The following is a 25,884-nucleotide window of genomic DNA, read 5'->3' as shown; positions in this document are numbered from 1 at the left end:
TTTATTTATTTTTTTAACACACATCATTTGTCTTTCAGTCATTACCAGACCTACCGCCAGGTGATCTCTGACGGTCTGGCGCGTAGATCATCTTGAGAACCACTGACCTACAGTAGATACGGGATAGTATTCACACCATTTCACCCAGTTTTTTAGCCCATACCTTGAATTTAGACGTCACCCCACCTATCAGCAGGCGGACATCTTGGATCAGCTGGCTACGCGAGACCTCCTGCGAGGCGTAGGTCATGTAGAGGAAGCCGTCCTTGTCTCTCTCCTGCTCGTAGATCCTGGAGACAGGCGTGGACACGGACACCGTCCTGTCCCGGCCGACCAGCAGGAAGAACGTCTGCGCGGGTTTGATCTGGAGACGGTTTCTGAGCAGTTTGATCAGTTCGCTCGCGTAGACGTTGTCGGGGATGAGGAACTTGGTCTTGTCCAACAGGGGGAGCCCTTTCTCTCCCCGGTATCTCTCGATGATGACGGGGAGCTTGTTGGGGTGCGCCTCGCGGGCCCGCTGGACCTGTTGGCATCGGTCGGCGAAGAACGTCGCTAGTTTGAAAGGACCGTGGGAAGACATCTCTTTTGTCGATGGTTATGAAAACTATAACCTGAGAATATGTCACAACTACCTATAAGTAGGAGACTCACAGAAGAGTTGAATATTCAATGAGTCGAGGTCGAATTAAAATTCGGTATTTGTGAACGCCCTACAACATATCAGACATTTAAAAGCAGCAGTGAAGTACGCTCTGTATCGCTATAATGTCAGTATTATTAAGGCGTGAGCCGATGACGTCACGCTGACATCACTGCCAGCTGATTGGCCCTTTTCTAAGCCCCCCTAGCTTACACTAATGGTGTCACGATCTGATGATGTGGTGAGGACCCAAATGCAGACAGCCAGACCCATTGAGTTCAAACCCATGATTGGGAATTTAATACAGGAAAACAGGGAAAACGTCACTATCACAAACTAACATGATACAACACTAAACACGATGTGACACCAAACAATGACTCGACAAGGACTGACTGAGGAACAAGACTAATATACACAAGAGGACTGATTACACTTAGAAACTAGAAAAAGTGCTCCTCGGAGCACAGGTCTCCGCCAGGTCAGGTAGGTTATTGTGGGCCAGCAATGTTCAGAATTTGCCAATCAGGATGGAATATAAAAAATCGGACGGAACCATCTTGATCACTTGACTATAGAGATAATGTGTACTGATTTGCATGATGTTTGGACAAAATGTGTAGGAGTAATATAAAAAATAAGAATCGGCCTCCTGGTGGCGCTATAATAGGGCAATGTGAAAAGGGTGGCGTTTGTCCTTCAACGTAGTGCGAATGTGCGTGCAAAGTTCCACCACAATCGGACGCTGCGTTCATGATTTGCTGCATTTTGTTCAAAACGGGCCACTCCTGCAAACTTTAGATGTCAATGTTAGCCAATCAGGATGGAATATGAAAAATCAAATCAATCAATTTTGATCACATGACTATAGAGATCATGTGTACCGATTTGCGTGAAATTTGGATAAAATATGAAAGCTTAATCTCAAAATATGTGTTTTACATAAGTCGGCCTCCTGGTGGCGCTATAAAAGGCTAATGTGAAAAATGCAGGGCAGATGTTTTTCCTTGGCCTCTAGGGAGTATGCGTGCAAAGTTTCACGCAGATCGGTGCAGTTACAGTTAAAAATGCAAATTGGCCTTTTATAGCGCCACCATGAGGCTGATTTGAAAACGTTCAAGTGGCATTTGTTCCTCGGCATAGTGGGAATGTGCGTGTGAAATTTCACGGAAATCGCAAGCTGCGTTCATGATTTGAGGCATTTAGTTCAAAATGGACCAAAACTGCAAACTTTGGAAGGCAACTGTAGCCAATGAAGATAGAATATGGAAAATCTGACAGATCCGTGTTGATCACATGACTATAGAGATACTGTGTACTGATTTGCGTGATGTTTGGATACAATCTGTAGGAGTGATATGAAATAATGGGTTTTGCACAAATCGGCCTCCTGGTGGCGCTATAACAGGTCCATGTAAAAAATTTGGGGCAGAGGTTCTGAATTGGTATCCAGGGAGTGTGTGTGCACAGTTTTGTAGCGACCGGGCCAACGGTGCCAGAGATTAGCTGTTCACAGACAGATGGACGGACGGACACACGGACACACGGACACACAAACAAACGGACACACGGACGGACAGGGGGTAAAACATACTCTCTCACCATGCCTTTCGGCCTGGCGGAGACAATTAGAAACACCTGGGGTACATGAACATAGAACCATGAAAACTAGAACATTACATAGAAATACAAGACCTAGACAAGACAGGCAAAGTCTGTGACTGTGACAGTACCCCCCCCCCCCCTCTAAGCACGGCTCCTGACGTCCCACAATGTCCATGATGAAGAGGGACACAAGTGGAACATGGAACGAGAACGGAATAGAGAGTGCTCAAAATGAGAGTTCGGGTTGACACAGGCGGTTAGGCAGGGAAAGGGGCTGAAACCCCCCAGAGCGTTCTTCCACTGCCAAACAGGAATGGGACATCGAAACATGGTCCAAAGGGCAGGGAAAGGGGCTGAAACCCCCCGGAGCTTTCTTCCACTGACGGACAGGAAAGGGACACAGAACCTGGGGCTGAAGAGATGCTGGACAGTCAGCGCTTCCACAACCAGAACCCTTGAGGAGTGAAATCGGAGGCAACACAACCAGGACTTCGAGGAGCAACACCAGAAGTTGCACGGCCAGGACATCACAATCAACCATGTGACATGGACATGGACAGTCTGTCCTCTCAGTAAAGAACTCATTTGGACAGTCTGTCTTCTCAGTAAATAACTCATTTGGACAGTCTGTCCTCTCAGTAAAGAACTCATTTGGACAGTCTGTCTTCTCAGTAAATAACTCATTTGGACAGTCTGTCCTCTCAGTAAAGAACTCATTTGGACAGTCTGTCCTCTCAGTAAAGAACTCATTTGGACAGTCTGTTTTCTCAGTAAAGAACTCATATGGACTGACTATCTTCTCAGTAAATAACTCATTTGGACAGTCTGTCCTCTCAGTAAAGAACTCATTTGGACAGTCTGCCTTCTCAGTAAAGAACTCATATAAGGAAGTTGGGACTGCCGTTTTAGCATATCGTTGCTGTCCGGCAGAAACCAGCTAACTCCATTTTGACGCTTTTGCATTTCTTCCATAAATCAGGGCCATTGAACAACCTTTACGTCTGTGTGTTGGTAAAAAAAATATTGAACCAATGAAAAGCATTAAAAAGCGCTTCTGACAAAACCAGCTAACTCCATTGGATACTCAAACTTTCTGCTAAACCAGCTAACTCCACCGGAGTTAGCTGGTTTTGCTGACTCCAGGCTCCACCCCCTTTTGACCTCCAACCTCATTGTGAGCTTGGAGGTCCATTCAGCTGTTCTTATCAATGATGAACAAAACCTGTGGTTAACCAAGCTGAGTCGGAACACCCTGGTACAACCCTCTCCGTTCAGGCTATGGGACCATGACTGTGGCTACAGATCCCATAACCTGTGGTGAAAATACAGGAATTAATACATGTAGGAAAAGTAAAATAAATAAATAAAGCTTCCTCGCTCCCTGCATGGGTCAATGGATAATGGCAGATTGCAAGTTGAGATTGATAGGTCAACCTGAGGAAAAACATGGGTGAGGAGTAAGGACAGACTGACAGTTTGCTCATTTATAGTAGGATATCAGGATTATAATTCTTTAGAAAAACAAAATGTATCTAGGCAGATTTGACTGGTTTGTTCTCTGTGGTGTTTTGATGTGGATACAATCAGCCTTTTGTCTGGGTCAACACACAAGGCTGTATTGTTTCTTTAGGAGATGCAGTAATAAACTAAGTTCATGTGTACCTTGTACTCAAAACAGAACAGTTTAATAATGATATCACACAATAAATCAGTATAGGCATGCAGTAGCTACTTGGATTACTCTCCTCTCACGCTCTCTGCGTCTCTCTCTCTCTCTCTCTCTCTCTCTCTCTCTCTCTCTCTATCTCGCGCTCTCTCTCTCTCTCTCTCTCTCTCTGTCGCATTAGAAGGTTGACTGAGTACAGAGAAGTACAGAGAATCAAGCCTTCAGCTTGGTGTCAGATTATAGGTACAGTAACTATTTACATGACAATCAACAGTGTATTATTACAATTACAGCGTATTTATTAACAATGTTGTCGTTCAGCAGACTCTGTTATCCAGAGTGAGCCTACACTAGTACACTACAGTACAAGATCACATTCAGCAGCGTGGATCCTAGTCAACCAACAAGACGGTAAGAAAACAAGTCTCTGCTACAAAGTCTTTATTCTACAATTATACAAACCTTTCTGTTTGCCGCCGTCTTTTTATTGAGATTTCTTATAGTCTTCTGTACGGTGTCCTGAATAGGTGTTTCCTATTAAAGCCTCACTATGTAACCTTTTTTAATGAATAAAATGTTTTTGCTTAATGTTTTATGTAAAGCACATTGAATTACCTTTTTGTTGAATTGTGCTATACTGTACAAAATAGCAATACAACAACACAAAAATACTGTGTTACAAGTAAAAGTCCTGTATTCAAAAGTTGAGTACAAGCTTTGAGTGCAGCATGTTTAAGTACTAATGCAAAAGTACTAAACATTTTTGTTTTCAAAATAGCTGATCTACAAGCTCAAAACTGTTAATAATAGCATTATAAACTTGTTTATTGTTAGATTATAACATGATTAAGAACATGAATAAAAGCCTTAAGTTTCTTAAAGTTGTTTATACTAGTATCACAAACACATTTATTTGTCATTGTTCAACCCATACTAAGCTGTTTTGATGCTTTACTAACATTAAAACATAGTTTATTACGCATTTCTTTGTGGTTAATATATACACTTATTAACAGTTTAACTATGATATGTGCATCTTATTAAATCATTCATATTTCATTCTGCACTTATTAACAGTTAATGAATGTTTTATTTGTATAATCCTGTCAGGGTTCATCAGCAGAGAGCAGAGTCTCCTGTACCCAGCTGTGTCTCCATGAAGAGTGATCACTCTATTGGTCGACCTATTGTCTTCAAAGATGGACACCACTCTACTGACCAGAGGTCAGAATGTAAAACTAACTGAAAACAACATGATTATGTTTTATTAAACTCTACTGATCAGAGATCAGAAGTTAGACGATTATTGGTCTGATTATACACAACGTAGATTTTTTCCCCTCTCAAAACATCACATCCTTCAACCAGAGCAGCATCCATTATGAAACAACTGTGTGTGTGTGTGTGTGTGTGTGTGTGTGTGTGTGTGTGTGTGTGTGTGTGTGTGTGTGTGTGTGTGTGTGTGTGTGTGTGTGTGTGTGTGTGTGTGTGTGTGTGCGCGTGCGTGCGTGCGTGCGTGCGTGCGCACGTATATGATGTGATGTTTTCTTCACATAGACCAGCAGTATATTGTTAAACATTTACTCACACTCTTCCTAGATGGTTTGTCTGCTTTAAATGTGTCATTTAGTGAAAAACAGCTTCATAAATTTCACCACAAATGTTGACATGTTGAAATATTATCATGCTGTGACAGTTTAATTCTTAGACAACTGTGGGGGCTCCTCCCTGGCAGGTGAGCCAGTAGAGTACAACAATAGTGGCTCAAAGATAAGGGATCAAAGAGAAGTCGCCCATCCAAAAGATCCTCTTGAAGGCAGGTGCTGGCCCCGAAGTGAACTTCAAAGTAATAAGGAACAATAGTATTATTGTTCCTTAGTGCTAATCACGTGACCTGTATTGAATACAGGTCAGGTGATCAGCACCTTGATGGAACCGCTGTCTAGAGGCCATAATGCATAACTGTAGTCAATAAATCATTAGTAAAAGATTTAGTAACCTTAATAAAGCATTGTTCCCACTTTAGAACAGGCAGATGCAAGAAGCATAGTTCACTGTCAATAAGGGCTTTGTACGATTGGCTCAGCTGCAATCATCAATGAATCAGTGAAATCAGCCAATAAAATGAAGCAATCAACAACAATGGACAATGAACTGAATACATGTGTTTGAAATACTATTCTGAACAACTTTAAGGAACGTATAGGCGTTTATCAATGTTCTTAAGCAGTTTATTTGTTTCTTAGAAGGTTCTTCTCCTATCATACAGTTACTTTACCTTAGTTTGGACCATAACAAAGTCACATAAAAATGCATCGCATTACAATACTTTTATTGAACTAAAGTGTAGCAGCTACTCTGTCATGTAAACAAACACTGTAGCTGAATGTGTGTCTACAAAAAGGAACATTAAAGAAAGAAACTTGAGAATGAAATAGCAGAGTTAGGAATCCTTACAAATGCTATTGAGAAATAGCCTATCCGCCCAGGTTAATTTCAAAACACTGAGACACTTCACGGTAAGAATTTCCCACGACTATACTGGCATATCATAACTTATACATTTGATTAAAGAAGCTGTGGGGCATTTAAATCTGTCCTTGTGCCACGATTTGCCCCAAAGCCAGACTTTTACATGCAAATGTTTTTATTTAAGTTGGTAATGTTTTAAAGTGGAATAAAATGTTTTTAGTTTGAATGAAGGGTGTGTGTATGAACATGTTAACAGAGGGCAGGGATTATTTACCTGCAGTTTACTGTAGATAATAAAAATCGTTAATGTACAACATTTATAATCACTAAAACCACCTGACTTCTCATCATGCAGCTGCTGTGAGACTTTGATACTGATCAACATTTTTAAACAGGTCATATAATCATAATGTTTAATATCTAAACAGCATTTTAAGAAACACTTTATTCTTACCAGCAGACCGTACGTCTGAATTCTAAGTAATACAATATTAATTCATTTATGCATAATGTGTCTTATTTTAAATATAACTGGGTTCATATTTAGATGTTCACCAACTAGCGTGACTAGTTGATCAATAAATGTAATCTTTTATCCTGGTTATCATCCTGTCAGGGTTCATCAGCAGAGAGCAGAGTCTCCTGTACCCAGCTGTGTCTCCATGAAGAGTGATCACTCTATAGGTCGACCTATTGTCTTCAAAGATGGACACCACTCTACTGACCAGAGGTAAACGGCTAGTAAACTTAGTTTGATTAAACTCTATCCATGATGTTGACTTTTCTTCCTCCCAAAACATCACATTCTTTGACCAGAGCAGCATCCATTAAGAAACGTGTGTGTGTGTGTGTGTGTGTGTGTGTGTGTGTGTGTGTGTGTGTGTGTGTGTGTGTGTGTGTGTGTGTGTGTGTGTGTGTGTGTGTGTGTGTGTGTGTGTGTGTGTGTGGGGGGGGGCCAGGGGCCGTCCATTGATACATTTCTATTAAGTGCAGTATAGTGCAATACAGTAGGGATATACGCTATAATGTGTCTGCGTGCGTGAATGCGTATCTAGTTTCAATGCATGGGAGGGAATAGTGGAATACACAATAAACACAAGATCGGAGGAAAGCCCAACCGGTCTTGTCCTGTTAAAACGTGTTTTGCTTAATGTTTTATGTAAAGCACATTGAATTACCTTGTTGTTGAAATGTGCTATACTTTGCAAATACACTTCAAATGTTTTTACTTATGTAAAAGTAGCAGTACCACAACATAAAAATACTGTGTTACAAGTACCAATGCAAATAGCCGATCTACAAGCTCACAACTGTTAATAATAGCATTATAAACTTGTTTATTGTTAGATTATAATACATTTACAAGATCTTATAAGACACTTGTTAAGAGTTATTATAGACTGCATAAGAACATGAATGAAAGCCTTACGTTTCTTAAAGAGCTGGTGCCATGTTTTTGCACTTTTTCTGTTTTTCTATCTGTCTATGAGGTTGATAGAACTTCATTAAGGCCCCCGCTGGTGGTTTTATGGTGTTTCATGTCTTCTCTGACTATTTGGAGTTTTTTCCTGGAGGCTGAAACCTTGAGAGTCAAACGTGCCAATCCAAAAACAGCGACATACTGACGTAACAATGCCCATACCCACCCACCGCACCTCCCCTCATTATCATTGTCATTTATGCTACAACCTTTTGTGGGCGGAGCTGCCTCAAACACACGTGTGTGACCATGGCAGGTTGTTCTGTCCCTAACTGCTGTGTGACAGCTATCAAACAGTCGTTTCACACTTTGCCCATTGACACGGACAAACGTGATCAATGGCTTAATTTCATTTATAAAGACAGGATTATTCCCTCAGCCCCCTCTACCAGGCTTCGGGTGTGTAGTTCCCATTTTGTTGATGACTGCTTCACCAACTTAGTGCAAGTCAATATGGGATTTGCAAACAGGAAAGTACTGAAGCCAGGTTCTATTCCGACGATTTATCCTGGAGACACAGAAAGCAGCACCTCAGGAGCGTTATCGGTCAATTAAAACATCCGTCAGCCCCAATAAAATGACTTAGGAGCATGAATCGGTTTGACATAGCCTTGTGTCTGTGACCTCCCCCACCGTATAGTTGTGGGATTTAGTTCAGCGTCGATAAGATCGCTTCTGAACATCGTATGGAAAATGTAACGGTAGTCGCGGTAACCTGCAGTCGTCTGTTGTTACGACGGTGTGAAGAAATTAATGGATGGGTTGAAACAACCTTTTTTGTGCCGGTCTGCGTTGAATTCAACGTGCAGAGACAGTGCTGGTCGTGAACGCGCATGGCCGTTTAACATGGCGTAGAGTTAGATCAGGGACGATTCTCCATGTTAATTCAACGCAGGCTGCCAACAAACTAAGGTTTTAAACGGTTGTTTGAGCCCATTGATGCATTGTTTCATGCCGTCGGAACAACAGACATAATTATGTAAGTTACGGCGCCTAGCTTTAGATTTTTCATACGATGTTCAGAAGGTAAAAAATTGACATTAAATCGGCAGAACATACCGACGCGGGCGGGACCAACTCGAGTCATACAGTCTCAGCCAACGTTAGGGTCGCTAGAGCTAGTTCAGTTGGATTAGATACATAGATAGCGTGATTGTTTGTCAATATAATAAAAATCATACCCAGTGTGAAGTGGGCGGTGTGGTCACAGTGGTCATCACAGTGATGGAAGTTCACTTAAAGAAAAGTAATATTGTGGACCAACCATTGTACACCCATAACTTTAAAAAAAACATAAATGTGTTTTTTTAAGTGCATAGTCCTATTTATAGGGCTATGCACATGTGTCACGTTTCTCTTCACAGTCCTGAATAGACTGTGATTGGCCAATCACGGTGCAGGGTTAGGGGGGTACACTGGTGGCCAATCACAGCGCAGGGTTGGGGGGGTGCAATGGGTGTCGATGTCCAAACCTCACATATAGGGGCGGTTTCACCGCCCAAAAATCACACCCAGTGTGAAGTGGGCGGTGTGGTCACAGTGGTCATCACAGTGATGGAAGAAGTGATGGAAGAAAAGTAATATTGTGGACCAACCATTGTACACCCCTAACTTAAAAAAAAACATAAATGTGTTTTTTTTACCTTTTTTATTGTGTAAAAAAGGCATATTTAGCCACTGGACAGAATGCCCCCGCCCACTGTAAAAAAGATTGCGAAAATTGCTAAAACTATAGAAAGCAGTAAATGAAAAAGAAATAACACTCATCTTTTATTTACTTTAATTACAAGCTAAAATATAAACCTTGGTTGTAAAAAAACAAAGTTGTCCTTTATTTTAAGCCTTTTATTTATCCGTTGCACACATGAGCATTTGGGATTTGAGCAGAGGGTTGATGAGGCTTTCCGGTTGTGGAGTAGTTCTTCTTCTTCCTCCTCATCTTCATCTGAACCAGATTCAGGTTCAAACATATATGGCTGTATTTGTCCAATTTGTCCTCCCTCTGCCATTTTGTAAACAAATGGGCAGAACCATAAATGTGTTTTTTTTAAGTGCATAGTCCTATTTATAGGGCTATGCACATGTGTCATATTTCACTAGCCAATCACAGTCCTGAATAGACTGTGATTGGCCAATCACGGTGCAGGGTTAGGGGGGTACAATGGTGGCCAATCACAGCGCAGGGTTGGGGGGGTGCAATCGAATGACGATGTCCAAACCTCACATATAGGGGCGGTTTCACCGCCCAAAAAGAGACAAATTATCTGTGCCTCTGCAAACAGAAGTGTATTATCAAGGTGGAAATGGCTCTGAATACATTATGAGAGCATCTAGTTAGACGTTTTATATGCATATGCCTACTGCAATATACTGTAGCTTATATTTCCATTTTCTAGTAAGGGGATGTATGGAAATAATACATAGCCCATTTAAATGGGAATGTCAGGTTGAAGGAATACAAATGCATTGTAATGATAGTAAAATGTGTGCAGTGATGCTATAAATAATGTCACTGATGTAATGGATACCATAGTCATTGTAAGATAAAGTTCTACTTGGATCACAGGATATTGAACATCACCATGGCACATCTGTAAGAATGTATGACAACTGATGGTTCTGTTTAAAGGACAACTTTAGTTTTTTACAACGAAAGGTTTATGTTTTAGATTGTAATTAAAGTAAATAAAAGATGAGTGTTAAAATGTTTTAATTTACTGCTTTCTATAGTTTTAGCAATTTTTGCGATCTTTTTTACAGTGGGCGGAGGCATTCTGTCCGGTGGCTAAATATGTATTTTTTTTACACAATAACCCGGCGTTTTCTTTATTATTATTTACAGTAGCTCTTCTAGCCCCCAATAACTCACACCTGGCCATCAAAGACCACCGTACCTTTTTTATTGTGTAAAAAAGGCATATTTAGCCACCGGACAGAATGCCCCCGCCCACTGTAAAAAAGATTGCGAAAATTGCTAAAACTATAGAAAGCAGTAAATGAAAAAGAAATAACACTCATCTTTTATTTACTTTAATTACAAGCTAAAATATAAACCTTGGTTGTAAAAAAACAAAGTTGTCCTTTATTTTAAGCCTTTTATTTATCCGTTGCACACATGAGCATTTGGGATTTGAGCAAAGGGTTGATGAGGCTTTCCGGTTGTGGAGTAGTTCTTCTTCTTCCTCCTCATCTTCATCTGAACCAGATTCAGGTTCAAACATATATGGCTGTATTTGTCCAATTTGTCCTCCCTCTGCCATTTTGTAAACAAATGGGCAGAACCATGGGCAGTCCTTTAGTGATAAGGGGGAAGGACTAGGACAGGTGGGTGGTCTTATAGATGGGTTTCCTGTTTGTAAACATGAGGGGATGATGCGCGCGCAGTGGCGGGATGAGCCTGTAGAGGGCGCTATTACCCGCAGCAGCTCTGGCCACTGTACATTCAGAAAATAAATGGTCTTCACCAGGTTTAATGAAAGTAGATTAAATGATGCAGTTTGTAATATCTTCTTTACTCAATAAAAATGATTTGTCGAAAGTTGGATCTGTTTGTATATAATAGCAGCATTATGCCTATTATGCCTATAATAGCAGCATTATGCCTATCTAAATCCCGAAAATAACGAGAGAGTGAATGGCGCTTCCGGTTCGTTCTCCCCCGCGCATGCGCAGATTGGGCACTCTGCTCTGTGATGACGTCGCGCGGAAACCCATCTATAGGAGGAGGCGGAGGGACTGGATTAGATGGGTGGTGCTAAGTGAAACCAGGTATACTTAATGAACTGGTGGGTGTGTCTACATAAAAACAACATTTTGACACTAACTGTACACTTTTTTTTTTGAAAAAAATCCTTACATAATAATAATTAATACCTTATGATCAGGTTTTAGGGTTGAAAAATATCATGGCACTTCACCTTTAGAGTTGTTTATAATAGTATTACAAACACATTTATTCAGCCTTACTAACTTACCCATTTTGTCATTGTTCAACCTTTACTAAGCTGTTTTGTTGCTTAATTAACATTAATGGTTAATATATGTACTTATTAACAGTTTAACTACGATGTGTGCATCTACCTTGCCTAAAGAGGGAACAATGCCTTATTAATCTTATTAAATCATTTATATTTCATTCTGCACTTATTAACAGTTAATAATGAATGTTTTATTTGTATAATCCTGTCAGGGCTCATCAGCAGAGAGCAGAGTCTCCTGTACCCAGCTGTGTCTCCATGAAGAGTGATCACTCTATAGGTCGACCTATTGTCTTCAAAGATGGACACCACTCTACTGACCAGAGGTCAGAATGTAAAACTAACTGAAAACAACATGATTATGTTGGATTAAACTCTACTGATCAGAGGTCAGAAGTTAAGAAAAGTATAGTTAACCGTTAATAAGAGCATAATAAAAGATTTATTAACCTTAATAAAGCATTGTTCCCACTAACACTAACTGCTTTGTATGATTGGCTCGGCTGCAATCAATCAATGAACCGGTGGAATCGGCCAATAAAATGAAGCAATCAACAACAATGGACAATGAACTGAATAAAGGTGTTTGAAATACTATTCTGAACAACTTTAACCCATTAAGGCCTGAGGGTGATTCTACAAATGCCTTTTAAATCAGTAGTGTTCACACTTTCAAGATTTTTCAAAAATGTTCAAAAATAGCAGATGAACAAGCTCGCAGCGCGGCACAAGTGAGCTTGTATATTTGCTATTTTTGAATAGCCAATGCAAAAATCTATAATGACAGATGTTTTCCCAGTTTTAATGCTAGAAACGTGTAGGCGTTTATCAATGTTCTTAAGCAGTTTATTTGTTTCTTAGAAGGTTCTTCTCCTATCATACAGTTACTGTAACTAGTTTGGACCATAACAAAGTCACATAAAAGTGCATCGCATTACAACAATTGTATTGAACTAAAGTGCAATAATAAAATATTTTGATGGCAGTGTAGCCATATGTAATAGTCCTGTAGCAGAGGCCCTCAGATTTTGAGATACCCCCACCCGAGTTAGAACAAAACACAACCATGTTTTTTCTTATCTTTAGGGTCTCCCATTAATGAAATGGATTGTTGTGAAATTTTATTTTGGGGCAAAATTTGTTTTTTTGGCTATTCTTTAGAACTACTCCAATCTCTGAAAAAGGCAAATCCGAATAGGGCAAAGGTGACCAAAAATGCTATAACTTGAGAATGCTCACTCTTATCTTCATCAAATTTGCTGAGGTGTGAACCAGGTGTCTACCCTACATCACCAAAGAGTCAGAATGTAATTTACCTAAAGAAATACTGAAATATAGTCCTGTAAACATACCTTTAGTTTAGGCGGAAATTGTACTTTTGTAGTGAGGACTCCTCTACTTTCCCTTATTTAGAAAAACAACGTACATTTATGTCAAATAAGCTGTTACTGCATAGCCTAAGATGCTATTAAACAATAACCAGTGGTTGTGTGGAGAGATCTAGTACAGTTTTATTGCAAATGAGACTTCTTTAGGCATACCCCTTCTCTGGAAATAAAACATTATAGGCGGGTGCAAATATGGTTTGACCGAAAAATAAGTAGAACAAAAAGTTTCTCACCTAATGCAAAATGTATCAGGTGTACTTATTAACATATCAAAAGTTTACCAAAATCTGATCATTAGAAATGTCAAATTTCCAAGATGGCCGCCACCAGTTCCTTAAAAGACCATTACTCCTTCATTATTTGCCCTACACAAGTAATTTTGGTGCCTAACCCCATGTTTTGGTGATCTAGGAATCCAATTAGCATATATAAATTATAGTCAAGTGATTATAAGTACAATTATATATTAAAGCAATTGGTTATAAGCATATTTAACAATGTAATTTGACATTTCTCCTTTTTCTACATGCCATAATGCCCCAGGCTTGGTGAATTCATCTCATGTAATTCACATTCTGTTGAAGCTTTCAAGATTTCTTTTGATACCAATAAGGGATACATTAATTATTACTGGGTGTACTGTGACATTTGTAAAAACATGGCTGCCAATGTGGTAGACTGGGAATATTACACAAATCTTGGAAGAAATTCCTTACAGAGAAATTTCTTCACCAATTTGTTTGTAAAGGTGTCTGGTTCCCAAACTGGGGGTCCCCCAAATGATTTTGGGGGGTCCCCAGATGGTTAGCTTGATGTGCAACATTGCTTTCTCACTCAACAGTAAACAAACCAACATACAGTATAAGTGTATACAGGGTATCTGCACATTTCTAAAGTTACAATTTAATTACTCTTAAGACTCAATATTACTGTATCTCAAATATTAAGAAAGAGGTAAACATTGTGAAAATAGTCGATGTACAAGCTCACAACGCTACAGAAAACAAAATGGCCACTTGTCTGGTCTATGGGGAAGATGGACTCCTCGGTGGGGATACAGTGGAGAGAAATGGCCCCTTATGGGCCTAGAGAGGGTGTGCAAGTCAGTACAGAGCTATCACAACATGTATCTAGTGTCTGAATGTCTAGGCAGGGGTGGTGGAGGAGTGTGGCGTGGATAAGGTGCAGCTGTGCTTGTCACAAACATCGCCTTATTCCTGAGAATAGTAGTTGTGTGAGGTTTTAGTGCAACATTAGTCTTTATTTTGTGATTGGTACTGCTGGCAATAAGCTTGAACCTTGATCTTTTTTTCTGGATAATTTTAACAGCAAGAAGGTACGTATAGGGAACAGCCCATGACGCCCTGGGCTCCAGTCTCCCCGTAGAATCCCAATCTAACCGACCTCCACGCCCATAAGGGGCTGTGTCTCTGCTGCTATCCAACAAACAAGCATTGCTTTCGGCAAACACCAAGTTTTTGTTCTGGAGCTGTTCTGGAGAGGGGAGAGGACGCTCTGAGCCATAATGATAAGTCACTGGGGGCCCCTGGGAATATTAATGGTCAGCTACCACCGACTCTCCTGTGAGCCAGTCCGACATACACCCTTGTCTGCCTGACACACAGTCATGCACCACCACGTGGAGGTCTTACAACCACCACTATGGAGGGGGGCCGACCCTCCTCACGAACGCCTATGCCCACTCACGAGCGCCTATCTCGGGCATAGGAGCCAGCCAGACCCGCCAGGAGGTCCATTTGGGGCCAGCATACATACATTTGTATATGACACAATCTTGCAACATGTGGAGGTCTTACAACCACCACCACTGGGGACTGTCCTCACTACCTATGCTAACTCAAGAGAGCCTATCTCGGGAGTGCCTATCTCTGGAGCCAGCGTGGAGGTCCACTTGGGACCAGTGGGACTATCCAGTGAGCCAGGCGACATAGGGACACTCCTCTCAGCCTCACGCATTAGCTAAATTCCAATACCTTAATTTCTGCCTCCTCCTCGTCCTCACTCCGTCCTCCAGTGTGCCGTGACTTAGAAATTGTTTGCATCCCAAATGCTAATTTGCTTTTGGAGGAGCTGAGAACAAGGAGAGCGCAGGCTCCCTAAGCCACTTGGAGTGAGATCTGGCAAAGGTACAAGTTTATCTTTCATGTATTGTTTGCAAAACTGTCTTCGTTGAAATGGCGTATAATTTTTGTTGGAGGTTTTGCACGTCGGACGTGGGGGAGAGGAGAAGCTCAGGGTCTCCTTGGCACCTAACCTTGCTCTTCTGCGCTCCAAGTGCCCAGGGAGCAATCCAGTGACCTCCATACTCCCCTCTACCCACCTGAGGGGAACCCTAGGCCCACTAAACTCTAGACCAGACCCACCCCCCATACTCCCCTGTAGGCACCCAGTAGATACACGGTTCTGACAGCTCTACACTAACCTCCATAACCACCCCCACCCCTCTTTGCACACTCACTGATTGCCTTCCTAATGTGTTAAAACATCTATTTAATGTTTTTCAAAATCTTGTGTCTACAAGATGACACTGCGCTTGTCCACGAGAAAAATAAATATTCTTGTGTATGTAGGGGAGGAGTTATGCAGTTGGGTAGGTAAGGGGAGGGGTGCAGAGAGATTGGTTCATAATGCAAGAATTTTTTGGGGGGTGGGGTGTATAGTCAAAGATGAATTTAGTTTGGGCTAAATTTGATCCACAGAGCTATCCAAAACCTTGCAATATTGAAAACAATACTATCTATCAACTGACAATATTCTCTGCCACCACCTTCTGAATTACTGCAAATTGTGACTATTAGTTTTGTTGTGTTTTGAGGATATCTTGAAGCCTTGTTCCAGTAAAAAATAAATATAAGTAGTTGGACATTTATTATATAATTAGTTAAACGGGTGACCATTTCAGAGTGTTTTAATAGAGTCACAAACAAAATATTGGATTTCACAATTATCTAATTGTATCTCTGCAATTTGGTCCAATGGATTCCCAGGCCCCCAAAACATGGGATTAGACACAAAACGTACTTGTGTAGGATAGATAATAAAGGAATTAAGCTATTTTAATGTTTTTTTGGCCATCTTGGACGCCATCTTGAAAATAACACCTTAAAAGTGGTCAAACTTTGGAAAACTTTTAGTGTGTTATTCAGGACACCTAAGACTACAAAAAACAGTTGAGAAACCTTTTGTTCACATTTTTTAGGGTACGGTGCTTTTTTTCATATATGCACCCGCCTATTATTTTTATGTTGGAATAACACTATACTTTTTGTACTTTATATATACCACATAAAAGTCCAAACCAAATTGAAAGTCAAATTCCTTCTCAGTTGGCATTGTTTAACCCTCCCTGAATATCTATTGTTGTGATTTTGGGGCAATGTTGAGGCAATTATGTATGTAAGCAAAGTATATCACCATATTCAATCACACTCACACATGATTGCTGTGTGTGGCAGGGGCAACATGAAGCCATGTCATTAATTAATGGAAATATGATTTCAGTAGTAAGAACTTTTTTATATACACATCCAAACCAAAGGTGCATAGATTAATTCATTTTGTTGAGAATTGCAGGCCTCAATACAGAGAAGCATTACACAAATGGAATACTGTGATTAGGGGTATGTCTAAAGTCTCATTTGCAATAACACTGTACTAGATCTCTCCACACAACCACTGGCAATTGTTTAATAGCATCTTAGGCTATGCAGTAACAGCTTATTTGACATAAATATATGTTTTTTTTCTAAATGAGGGAAAGTAGAGGAGTCCACACTACAAAAGTACCATTTCCGCCTAAACTAAAAGTATGTTTAAAGGACTATATTTCAGTATTTCTTTAGGTAAATTACATTCTGACTCTTTGGTGATGTAGGGTAGACACCTGGTTCATACCTCAGCAAATTTGATGAAGATAAGAGAGAGCATTCTCAAGTTATAGCATTTTTTGTCACCTTTGCCCTATTCGGATTTGCCTTTTTCAGAGATTGAGGTAGTTCTAAAGAATAGCCAAAAAAACTAATTTTGCCCCAAAATAAAATTTCACAACAATCCATTTCATTAATGGGAGACCCTAAAGATAAGAAAAAACATGGTTGTGTTTTGTTCTAACTCGGGTGGGGGTATCTCAAAAACTAAGGCCTTTTTTGAGGGCTTGCTACAGGACTATAAGCCATCCTGTGCTGTGAACAAAACAAAAACAATTCAGCCTTTTTTCACACTCTATTTTCAGGAGATTTACGCAGCCTTCAAATCTAGTCCTATATTGCACTGATCTGAGCAATGGTCACCAAGTTATGGCCATTTGAAGTGTTGAACACTGTTGTAACACTGCCGTAGTGCCCCATACGTGTGAAATTTTGGTTTTCTCATGTCAGGCCCCTGAACAAGTTTGGTGCAGAATGGAGCAACAGTGTAACCTCGGGGGGCCCTCAAATGGCCCCTGGGGGCTACATGCAGCCCCTGGTGTGATTATTGTCATGGCAGACCCCTGAACAGTGTTTGTGCCAAGTTTGGTGAGGATTGAAATACGGTGTGCCCCCTTTAGGCAATTTTAATACATGCACTGCATTGCATTAATATTTACTGTCCAATAAATTATATTTTGTTCAAATGACAGTGTAGCTAAATGTAACCAGTTGTGAAAAGGTACTTACAAAAAGGAACATTTAAAAAATACATTTGAGAATCAAACACCACATTTAGGAATCCAAATTCTATTGAAAAATAGGTATCTGCCCAGGCATTGAAATCTGTCCTTGTGCCACGATTTGCCCCCAAGCCAGACTTTGACATGCTGCTGTAAATGTTTTATTTATGTTGGTAATGTTTTTAAAGTGATTACAATGCTTTAAGTTTGAATGGAGGGTGTAAATATGTTTACTGAGGGCAGGGATTATTTCATTGCAGTTTACTGTAGATAATAAAACAACATGTATAATCACTAAAACCACCTGACTTCTCATCATCCAGCTGTTGTTAGACTTTGATACTGATATTTTTAAACAGGTCATATAATCATAATGTTTAAAGGGATATTTCACTTTCAAAAAAACTTTTGGTCATTTTATCATCTACTCAGGCCTTTGTGAACCCCCCAGACAGTTTTTAAGTTGCTTAATTCATTATTTGGATATTTGATATTCATTTTATCAGACACGCCTCCTTCCTATACAAACCCATTGTAACTTCAAACTTAATTTTAACCATGTTAGATTCTTCAAAAACACCCGTCCTTGGTTCTGGTGACTCATCCTGCCCTCCTAATGCGTGAGGGGGCCGTGTTTTTTCAATTACTTTTTTCATTTATTATTATTTTATTTTTTTGGAAAATGAAAAAAATAAAATACAATAAAAAAATTAAATTAAAAAAGTAATCGGAAAAACACGGCCCCCTCACGCATTAGGAGGGCAGGGTGAGTCACCAGAACAAAGGACGGGTGTTTTTGATGAATCTAACATGGTTAAAATGGAGTTTGAAGTTACAATGGGTTTGTATAGGAAGGGGGCGTGTCTGATAAAATAAATATCAAATATCTAAATAATTAATCAAGCAACTTAAAAACTGTCTGGGGGGTTCACAAAGGCCTGAGTAGATTCACCAACTAGCGTGACTAGTTGATCAATAAATGTAATCTTTTATCTTGGTTATCATCCTGTCAGGGTTCATCAGCAGAGAACAGAGTCTCCTGTACCCAGCTGTGTCTCCATGAAGAGTGATCACTCTATAGGTCGACCTATTGTCTTCAAAGATGGACACCACTCTACTGACCAGAGGTAAACGGCTAGTATAACAGCTTAATTTGATTAAAATCTGATTATTCATGATGTTGACTTTTCTTCCTCCCAAAACATCACAATCTTTGACCAGAGCAGCATCCATTAAGAAACAACTGTGTGTGTGTGTGTGTGTGTGTGTGTGTGCGTGTGCGTGTGCGTGTGCGTGTGAGTGTGTGTGTGTGCGTTCGCGTGCGCACGTATATGATGTGATGTTTTCTTCACATAGACCAGCAGTATATTGTTAAACATTTACTCACACTCTTCCTAGATGGTTTGTCCGCTTTAAATGTGTCATTTAGTGAAAAGCAGCTTCATAAATGTCACCACAAATGTTGACATGTTGAAATATTATCATGCTGTGACAGTTTAATGCTTAGACAACGGGGGGGGGCAGGTGAGCCAGTAGAGTACAACAATAGTGGCTCAAAGATAAGGGATCAAAGAGAAGTCGCCCATCCAAAAGACCTGCTGGCCCCGAAGTGAACTTCAAAGGAATAAGGAACAATAGTATTATTGTTCCTTAGTGCTAATCACGTGACCTGTATTGAATACAGGTCAGGTGATCAGCACCTTGATGGAACCGCTGTCTAGAGGCATAATGCATAACTGTAGTCAATAAATCATTAGTAAAAGATTTAGTAACCTTAATAAAGCATTGTTCCCACTTTAGAACAGGCAGATGCAAGAAGCATAGTTCACTGTCAATAAGGGCTTTGTACGATTGGCTCAGCTGTAATCAATCAATTAATCAGTGAAATCAGCCAATAAAATTAAGCAATCATCAACAATGGACAATGAACTTTATACATGTGTCTGAAATACTATTCTGAACAACTTTAAGAAGCGTATAGGCGTTTATCAATGTTCTTAAGCAGTTTATTTGTTTCTTAGAAGGTTCTTCTCCTATCATACAGTTACTGTGCCTTAGTTTGGACCATAACAAAGTCACATAAAAATGCATCGCATTACAATACTTTTATTGAACTAAAGTGTAGCAGCGACACTGTCATTTAAACAAACACTGTAGCTGAATGTGTGAAAAGGTATCTACAAAAAGGAACATTAAAGAAAGAAACTTGAGAATGAAATAGCACAGTTTGGAATCCTTGAATGAATCTCTCAAATGCTATTGAGAAATAGCCTATCTGCCCAGGTTCATTTCAAAACACTGAGACACTTCACAGTAAGAATTTCCCATGACTATACTGGCATATCATAAATTATACATTTGATTAGAAGCTGTGGGGGCATTGAAATCTGTCCTTGTGCCACGATTTGCCCCAAAGCCAGACGTTGACATGCTGCTGTAAATGTTTTTATTTAAGTTGGTAATGTTTTAAAGTGGAATAAAATGTTTTAAGTTTGAATGAAGGGTGTTAACATGTTAACAGAGGGCAGGGATTATTTACCTGCAGTTTACTGTAGATAATAAAACTAGTTAATGTACAACATTTATAATCACTAAAACCACCTGACTTCTCATCTTGCAGCTGTTGTTAGACTTTGACACTGATCAACATTTTTCAAGTTTTTTTCAGGTCATATAATCATAATGTTTAATATCTATTTTAAGAAACACTTTATTCTTACCAGCAGACAGTTCATCTGAAAACATCTGAGTAACAAGTAATACAATATTAATTCATTTATACGTAAAGTGTCTTATTTTAAATATTACTGGGTTCATATTTAGATGTTCACCACATGACTAGTTGATCAATAAATGTAATCTTTTATCTTGGTTATCATCCTGTCAGGGTTCATCAGCAGAGAGCAGAGTCTCCTGTACCCAGCTGTGTCTCCATGAAGAGTGACCACTCTATAGGTCGACCTATTGTCTTCAAAGATGGACACCACTCTACTGACCAGAGGTAAACGGCTTGTAAACTTAGTTTCATTAAAGATGGAGTGCCATGATATTTTTCAACCTTAAAACCTGATCATAAGGTATTATTATTATGTAAGGATTTTTTTCAAAAAAAATAAAAGTGTACAGTAAGTGTAAAATGTTGTTTTTATGTGGACACGCCTCCAGTTCATTAAGTATACCTGGTTCTCACCTTAGCACCTCCTCCACCACCTTAGCACCACCCACCTGTCCTAGTCCCTCCTCCTCCTCATGCCCACACCTGTTGTGTTATGATAATGAGGGGGAGGGTATGGCATTGTGATGTCACAATGCCCCTGTTTCTCTATTGGCACTTTTGACCCTCAAGGTTTCAGCCTCCAGGAAGAAACTCCAAATAGTCAGAGAAGACATAAAACACCATAAAAACACCACCGGGGGGCTTAATGAAGTTCTATCAACCTCATAGACACATGAAAAACAGAAAAAGTGCAAAACCATGGCACCACCTCTTTAAACTCTGATTATTCATGATGTTGACTTTTCTTCCCCCCAAAACATCACATTCTTTGACTAGAGCAGCATTCATTAAGAAACCAATGCAAAAGTAGATTTTTCATTAATCTTTTTTTTCTTCAAAATAGTCGATCTACAAGCACACAACTGTTAATAATAGCATTGTAAACATGTTTATTGTTAGATTTTAATACATTTAGAAGCTCTAATAAGATACTTATGAACATGAATGAAAGCCTTACGTTTCTTAAAGTTGTTTATAATAGTATTACAAACAAATGTATTCAGCCTTACTATCTAGCCCATTTTCTCATTGTTCAACCTTTACTAAGCTGTTTTGTTGCTTTACTAATATAAAAACACAGTTTATTATGCATTTATTTGTGGTTAATATGCACTTATTAACAGTATAACTACGAGTTGTGCATCTACCTGGCTAAAGAGGGAACAATGCTGTATTCATCTTATCTTCATATTTCATTCTGCACTTATTAACAGTTAATAATGAATGTTTTATGTGTATAATCCTGTCAGGGTTCATCAGCAGAGAGCAGAGTCTCCTGTACCCAGTTGTGTCTCCATGAAGAGTGACCACTCTATTGGTCGACCTATTGTCTTCAAAGATGGACACCACTCTACTGAACAGAGGTCAGCATGTAAAACTAACTGAAAACAACAACATGATTATGTTTTATTCAGCTCTACTGATCAGTGGTCAGAAGTTAAGACAAGCATAGTTAACCGTTAATAAAAGCATAATAAAAGATGTATTAACCTTAATAAAGCATTGTTCCCACTAACTGCTTTGTATGATTGGCTCGGCTGCAATCAATGAATGAACCAGTGAAATCAGGCAATAAAATCAAGCAATCAACAACAATGGACAATTAACTGAATAAATGTGTTTGATATACTATTCTGACCAACTTTAAGAAACTTATAGGCGTTTCTTTGACATGCTGCTGTAAATGTTTTATTTACGTTGGTAATGTTTTTAAAGTGGAATACAATGCTTTAAGTTTGAATGGAGGGTGTACATTATGTTTACTGAGGGCAGGGATTATTTCATTGCAGTTTACTGTAGATAATAAAACAACATTTATAATCACTAAAACCACCTGACTTCTCATCATGCAGCTGTTGTTAGACTTTGATACTGATTAACATTTTTAAACAGGTCATATAATCATAATGTTTAATATCTAAATAACATCGAAACGCTTTATTCTTACCAGCAGACAGTACATCTAAAAACTAATAACATATTAATTAATTTAACAACATACATAGTGTCTTATTTATATATAAATATAACTGGGTTAATATTTAGATGTTCGGCAACTAGCGTGACTAGTTGATCAATAAATGTAATCTTTTTTATCTTGGTTATCATCCTGTCAGGGTTCATCAGCAGAGAGCAGAGTCTCCTGTATCCAGCTGTGTCTCCATGAAGAGTGACTCTATTGGTCGACCTATTGTCTTCAAAGATGGACACCGGTCTACTGAACAGCGGTAATCAGCAGAATATTTAGTTTTATTCAACTCTACTGATCAGATCATAACATTGTTGGTCTGATTATTCATAATGTTGACTTTTTCCTACCAAAACTTCACATCCTTTAACCAGAGCAGCATCCATAAGACACTTAACTCCTACCTGCTCCCTGAGTGCTGTAGTGCCCACTTCTTCTAATAGTTAGGATGGGTAAATGCAGAGGATACATTTCACATACAGTATGTACACATATACACAGTGAGAAAAATACCCCAAAGGAGTGGTGACCACATTATTAATATTGTTATTACAGTGATTATTGCTACTAAGAACCAGAAAACTACTATGTTATTCTAAACATGTCTTAAATGTTCTATGACATTCATTGTCACTTTTTATTTTTTAATGTTTTTTGGGGGGTTTTATGACCTAATTTACACCCCAAAAAACTGAACTTTGAACATTCAGTGGATTTTCTGTGGTATGGTTTTATTTTTAATAATAAGGCTGAAAAGTAATCTGGGATTGGCCCCTTGACTTTGATGTCATAGTCACTTAATCCCACCCCCTCTCCTCCCCGCCCCTCCCCTATCCTTTCCTTTGGGGGGGGGGGGGGGGGGGGGGGGCGGAGCAGAGGCGATGATTGACAGGCAAAATCCCTCAACAGCGACACCCGCAGGCAAAGATTACTTTTGACATTGCAGTTGAAAAGGCTTTAGAAATGTGAGAGAAAAACACCTGCAATGGCTCACTGGAGTGGCATTTTCAGTTTTCAGTTTTCAGTTTCAGAAAAAGACACTGCTCTCAAGTATCACTGCTTGACCTCAATCAATCCTTTGTCTGTCTGTGTGTGTGTGTGTGTGTGTGTGTGTGTGTGTGTGTGTGTGCGTGTGCGTGTGCGTGTGCATGTGCATGTGCCTGCGTGCGTGCGTACGTCCACAGAGACCAGCAGCAGGTATCACAGGGTCCCATTGGTCAGTCTGCTCGGGAACATCAAGCAGACTCCACATTTAAGGTACAGCAACACCTTTCATCTACGAATGAAATAGAATGATCAGTTGTTCAGAATAGAAAATGTGTAAAGACTATGGCCTATATAACTACCTAAAATATATAAATCTTTAACAAACAAGCTGCCAGAGACGAAAGACCACTGTTTCTGTACTCTTGTCTGTTAGTTGAGCTCCTCTGCTCCGTGGCCATCTGGCCGAGGCAGCCGTGTGCCTCGGTCTTGATTGATTGATTGAATTGACTGAATACTTTATTAACAGTTTGCAAAAAGTACAGTCGGTGGGTCGAAGCGGAGCTCCGAGTGGGTTTGAAGTTGGTTTTACAACCCTGCTGATTTATTGCTCTGTTACTGCTGATCTGCCTGGTTTCAACGCTCTTTTTAAACACAAGATGTCATCTTGTGACATCATTTGTGACATAAATGATCTTTGTCTCTGTTCTTTGTAGCCTACTATGTTTTTATCTCAGAGCTACAACCAGTAAACTTTGCTTTCCTCATGGACCTACAGTACCTGTGGATTATACCAGTAAACCAACCTTTTTGAGGACTATGTGGTTGAACTTGACACTTGCCGATACTCTGTACTTTAATCTCATGTACATGCACTGATCCTCTCTTGCACTAATGTCTATGAACTGATACCAGCTGCTACGCTCATGCACCTTATCTCTAAATCGTATGTACATAATGTTTGGATGGATATGTGTAGATACGTTGTTGTCTCTTTTTTTAATTCCATCTTTTTTTTTCATTTCCTTGCCCCCCCACCCCCTTCTTTCTTTTCTTATTCTCTTTCTGGAAACAATCAAAAACGATGGAGCTTGCACAAAAACAAATTTCACCCACTGTTTTACACCTGTAAACCTGTGATGTGGAATATTATCATTAATTTAATATGTCTACGTCACTGTGGACACTTGTACCGAGTGAGCCAATATGTAATGACTTGCGCAAAATATTTGTTGTCAGCCCAGGAACAGGAAAACTGCAGATTTAGCTCGAAAAATAGCAGCAAGCTAACAATGCACAAAACTATGAAGAAATTGTCTCATATTATTATTCCATGTCACAAGCAACTCATTTATATCTGTTTACATCTAAAATAAAAGTGGTTTTGACTGGTGGTCATGACTCTTTAACAAAATTGTGTATCCTATTATTTGTGATTAGCTACCACAAAATGATATATCATGTGCTAACGTGAAACCAAGTCATCTTAACAGAATTTACATCACTTCACAATAAACACACATGAACATAATGAAATAATAGGCACATGAAATTATAGATTTTTTTTTAGAAAATACAAAAAAAAGTGTTTTATTTTATTTATTTCCACCAGATTTGGCCACTGACATCAGCACTCAGATGCCTAGCATCGAGGAACACTTTTATCTGGGGTTGCAATGCTCCACATTATTATAATTTAAACTGCAACCCGAATGGAACAAGGGAGCTGCTACCATAAGGCATGCTCCACGCTAGAGATGCGCGGATGGCCTCTCACGTCACCCGAATCCGCATGTACAAATTAATTATCCACCCGTTATCCAACCGCAATAATTATATTATCCAATTTAAATATCCACACCAAACGTTTTTCCCGTATGTCAAAATATTATTATTTTCTGGTATTCCCCGTTAGTTTTAGTAGGCTATTAGTTGTGCGATGCGATCACAAAATGCATTGATTTAGCCTATGGAATGTCGGTGCGTCTTTTTTCTTTTTCTTAAACCGGTGCTGCGCTGAACATACAGAGCGCACTGCTCTGCTGCGCTGAACATACAGAGTCTGTATGTTACATACAGAGTCTGAATGTTCAGCGCAGCACCGGTTTAAAAAATATAAAAAAGACGCACCGACATTCCATAGGCTAAATCAATGCATTTTGTGATCGCATCGCACAGTGGCTGCTCTACACACTCACACAGACACAAGCACGCAGAGATTTAGCTATTTTATGGATAGATATATTAGATGTCATTAA

General features: G+C 39.5%; 1 protein-coding gene across 1 annotated transcript; it reads left to right on the top strand.

The window, feature by feature from the left end:
* Positions 1 to 2,573: 2,573 nt before the first annotated feature.
* LOC308100689 (uncharacterized protein) lies at positions 2,574 to 24,378 on the top strand (the record flags this gene model as incomplete). The annotated part of the gene is made up of 7 exons (XM_080449757.1): positions 2,574 to 2,707; positions 12,053 to 12,166; positions 18,911 to 19,024; positions 20,785 to 20,898; positions 21,924 to 22,037; positions 23,827 to 23,899; positions 24,343 to 24,378. 7 exons carry the CDS (start codon positions 2,574 to 2,576, stop codon positions 24,376 to 24,378), a joined length of 699 nt encoding a protein of 232 aa, XP_080305883.1.
* Between the last annotated feature and the right edge of the window lie 1,506 nt (positions 24,379 to 25,884).

This window comes from Gymnoscopelus braueri (genome assembly GCF_963280865.1).
Source record: "Gymnoscopelus braueri genome assembly, chromosome: 14".
Classification (NCBI taxonomy): domain Eukaryota; kingdom Metazoa; phylum Chordata; class Actinopteri; order Myctophiformes; family Myctophidae; genus Gymnoscopelus; species Gymnoscopelus braueri.
The sequence above is the reverse complement of the archived record's forward strand: the minus strand, read 5'-3'. Positions and strand labels throughout refer to the sequence as shown.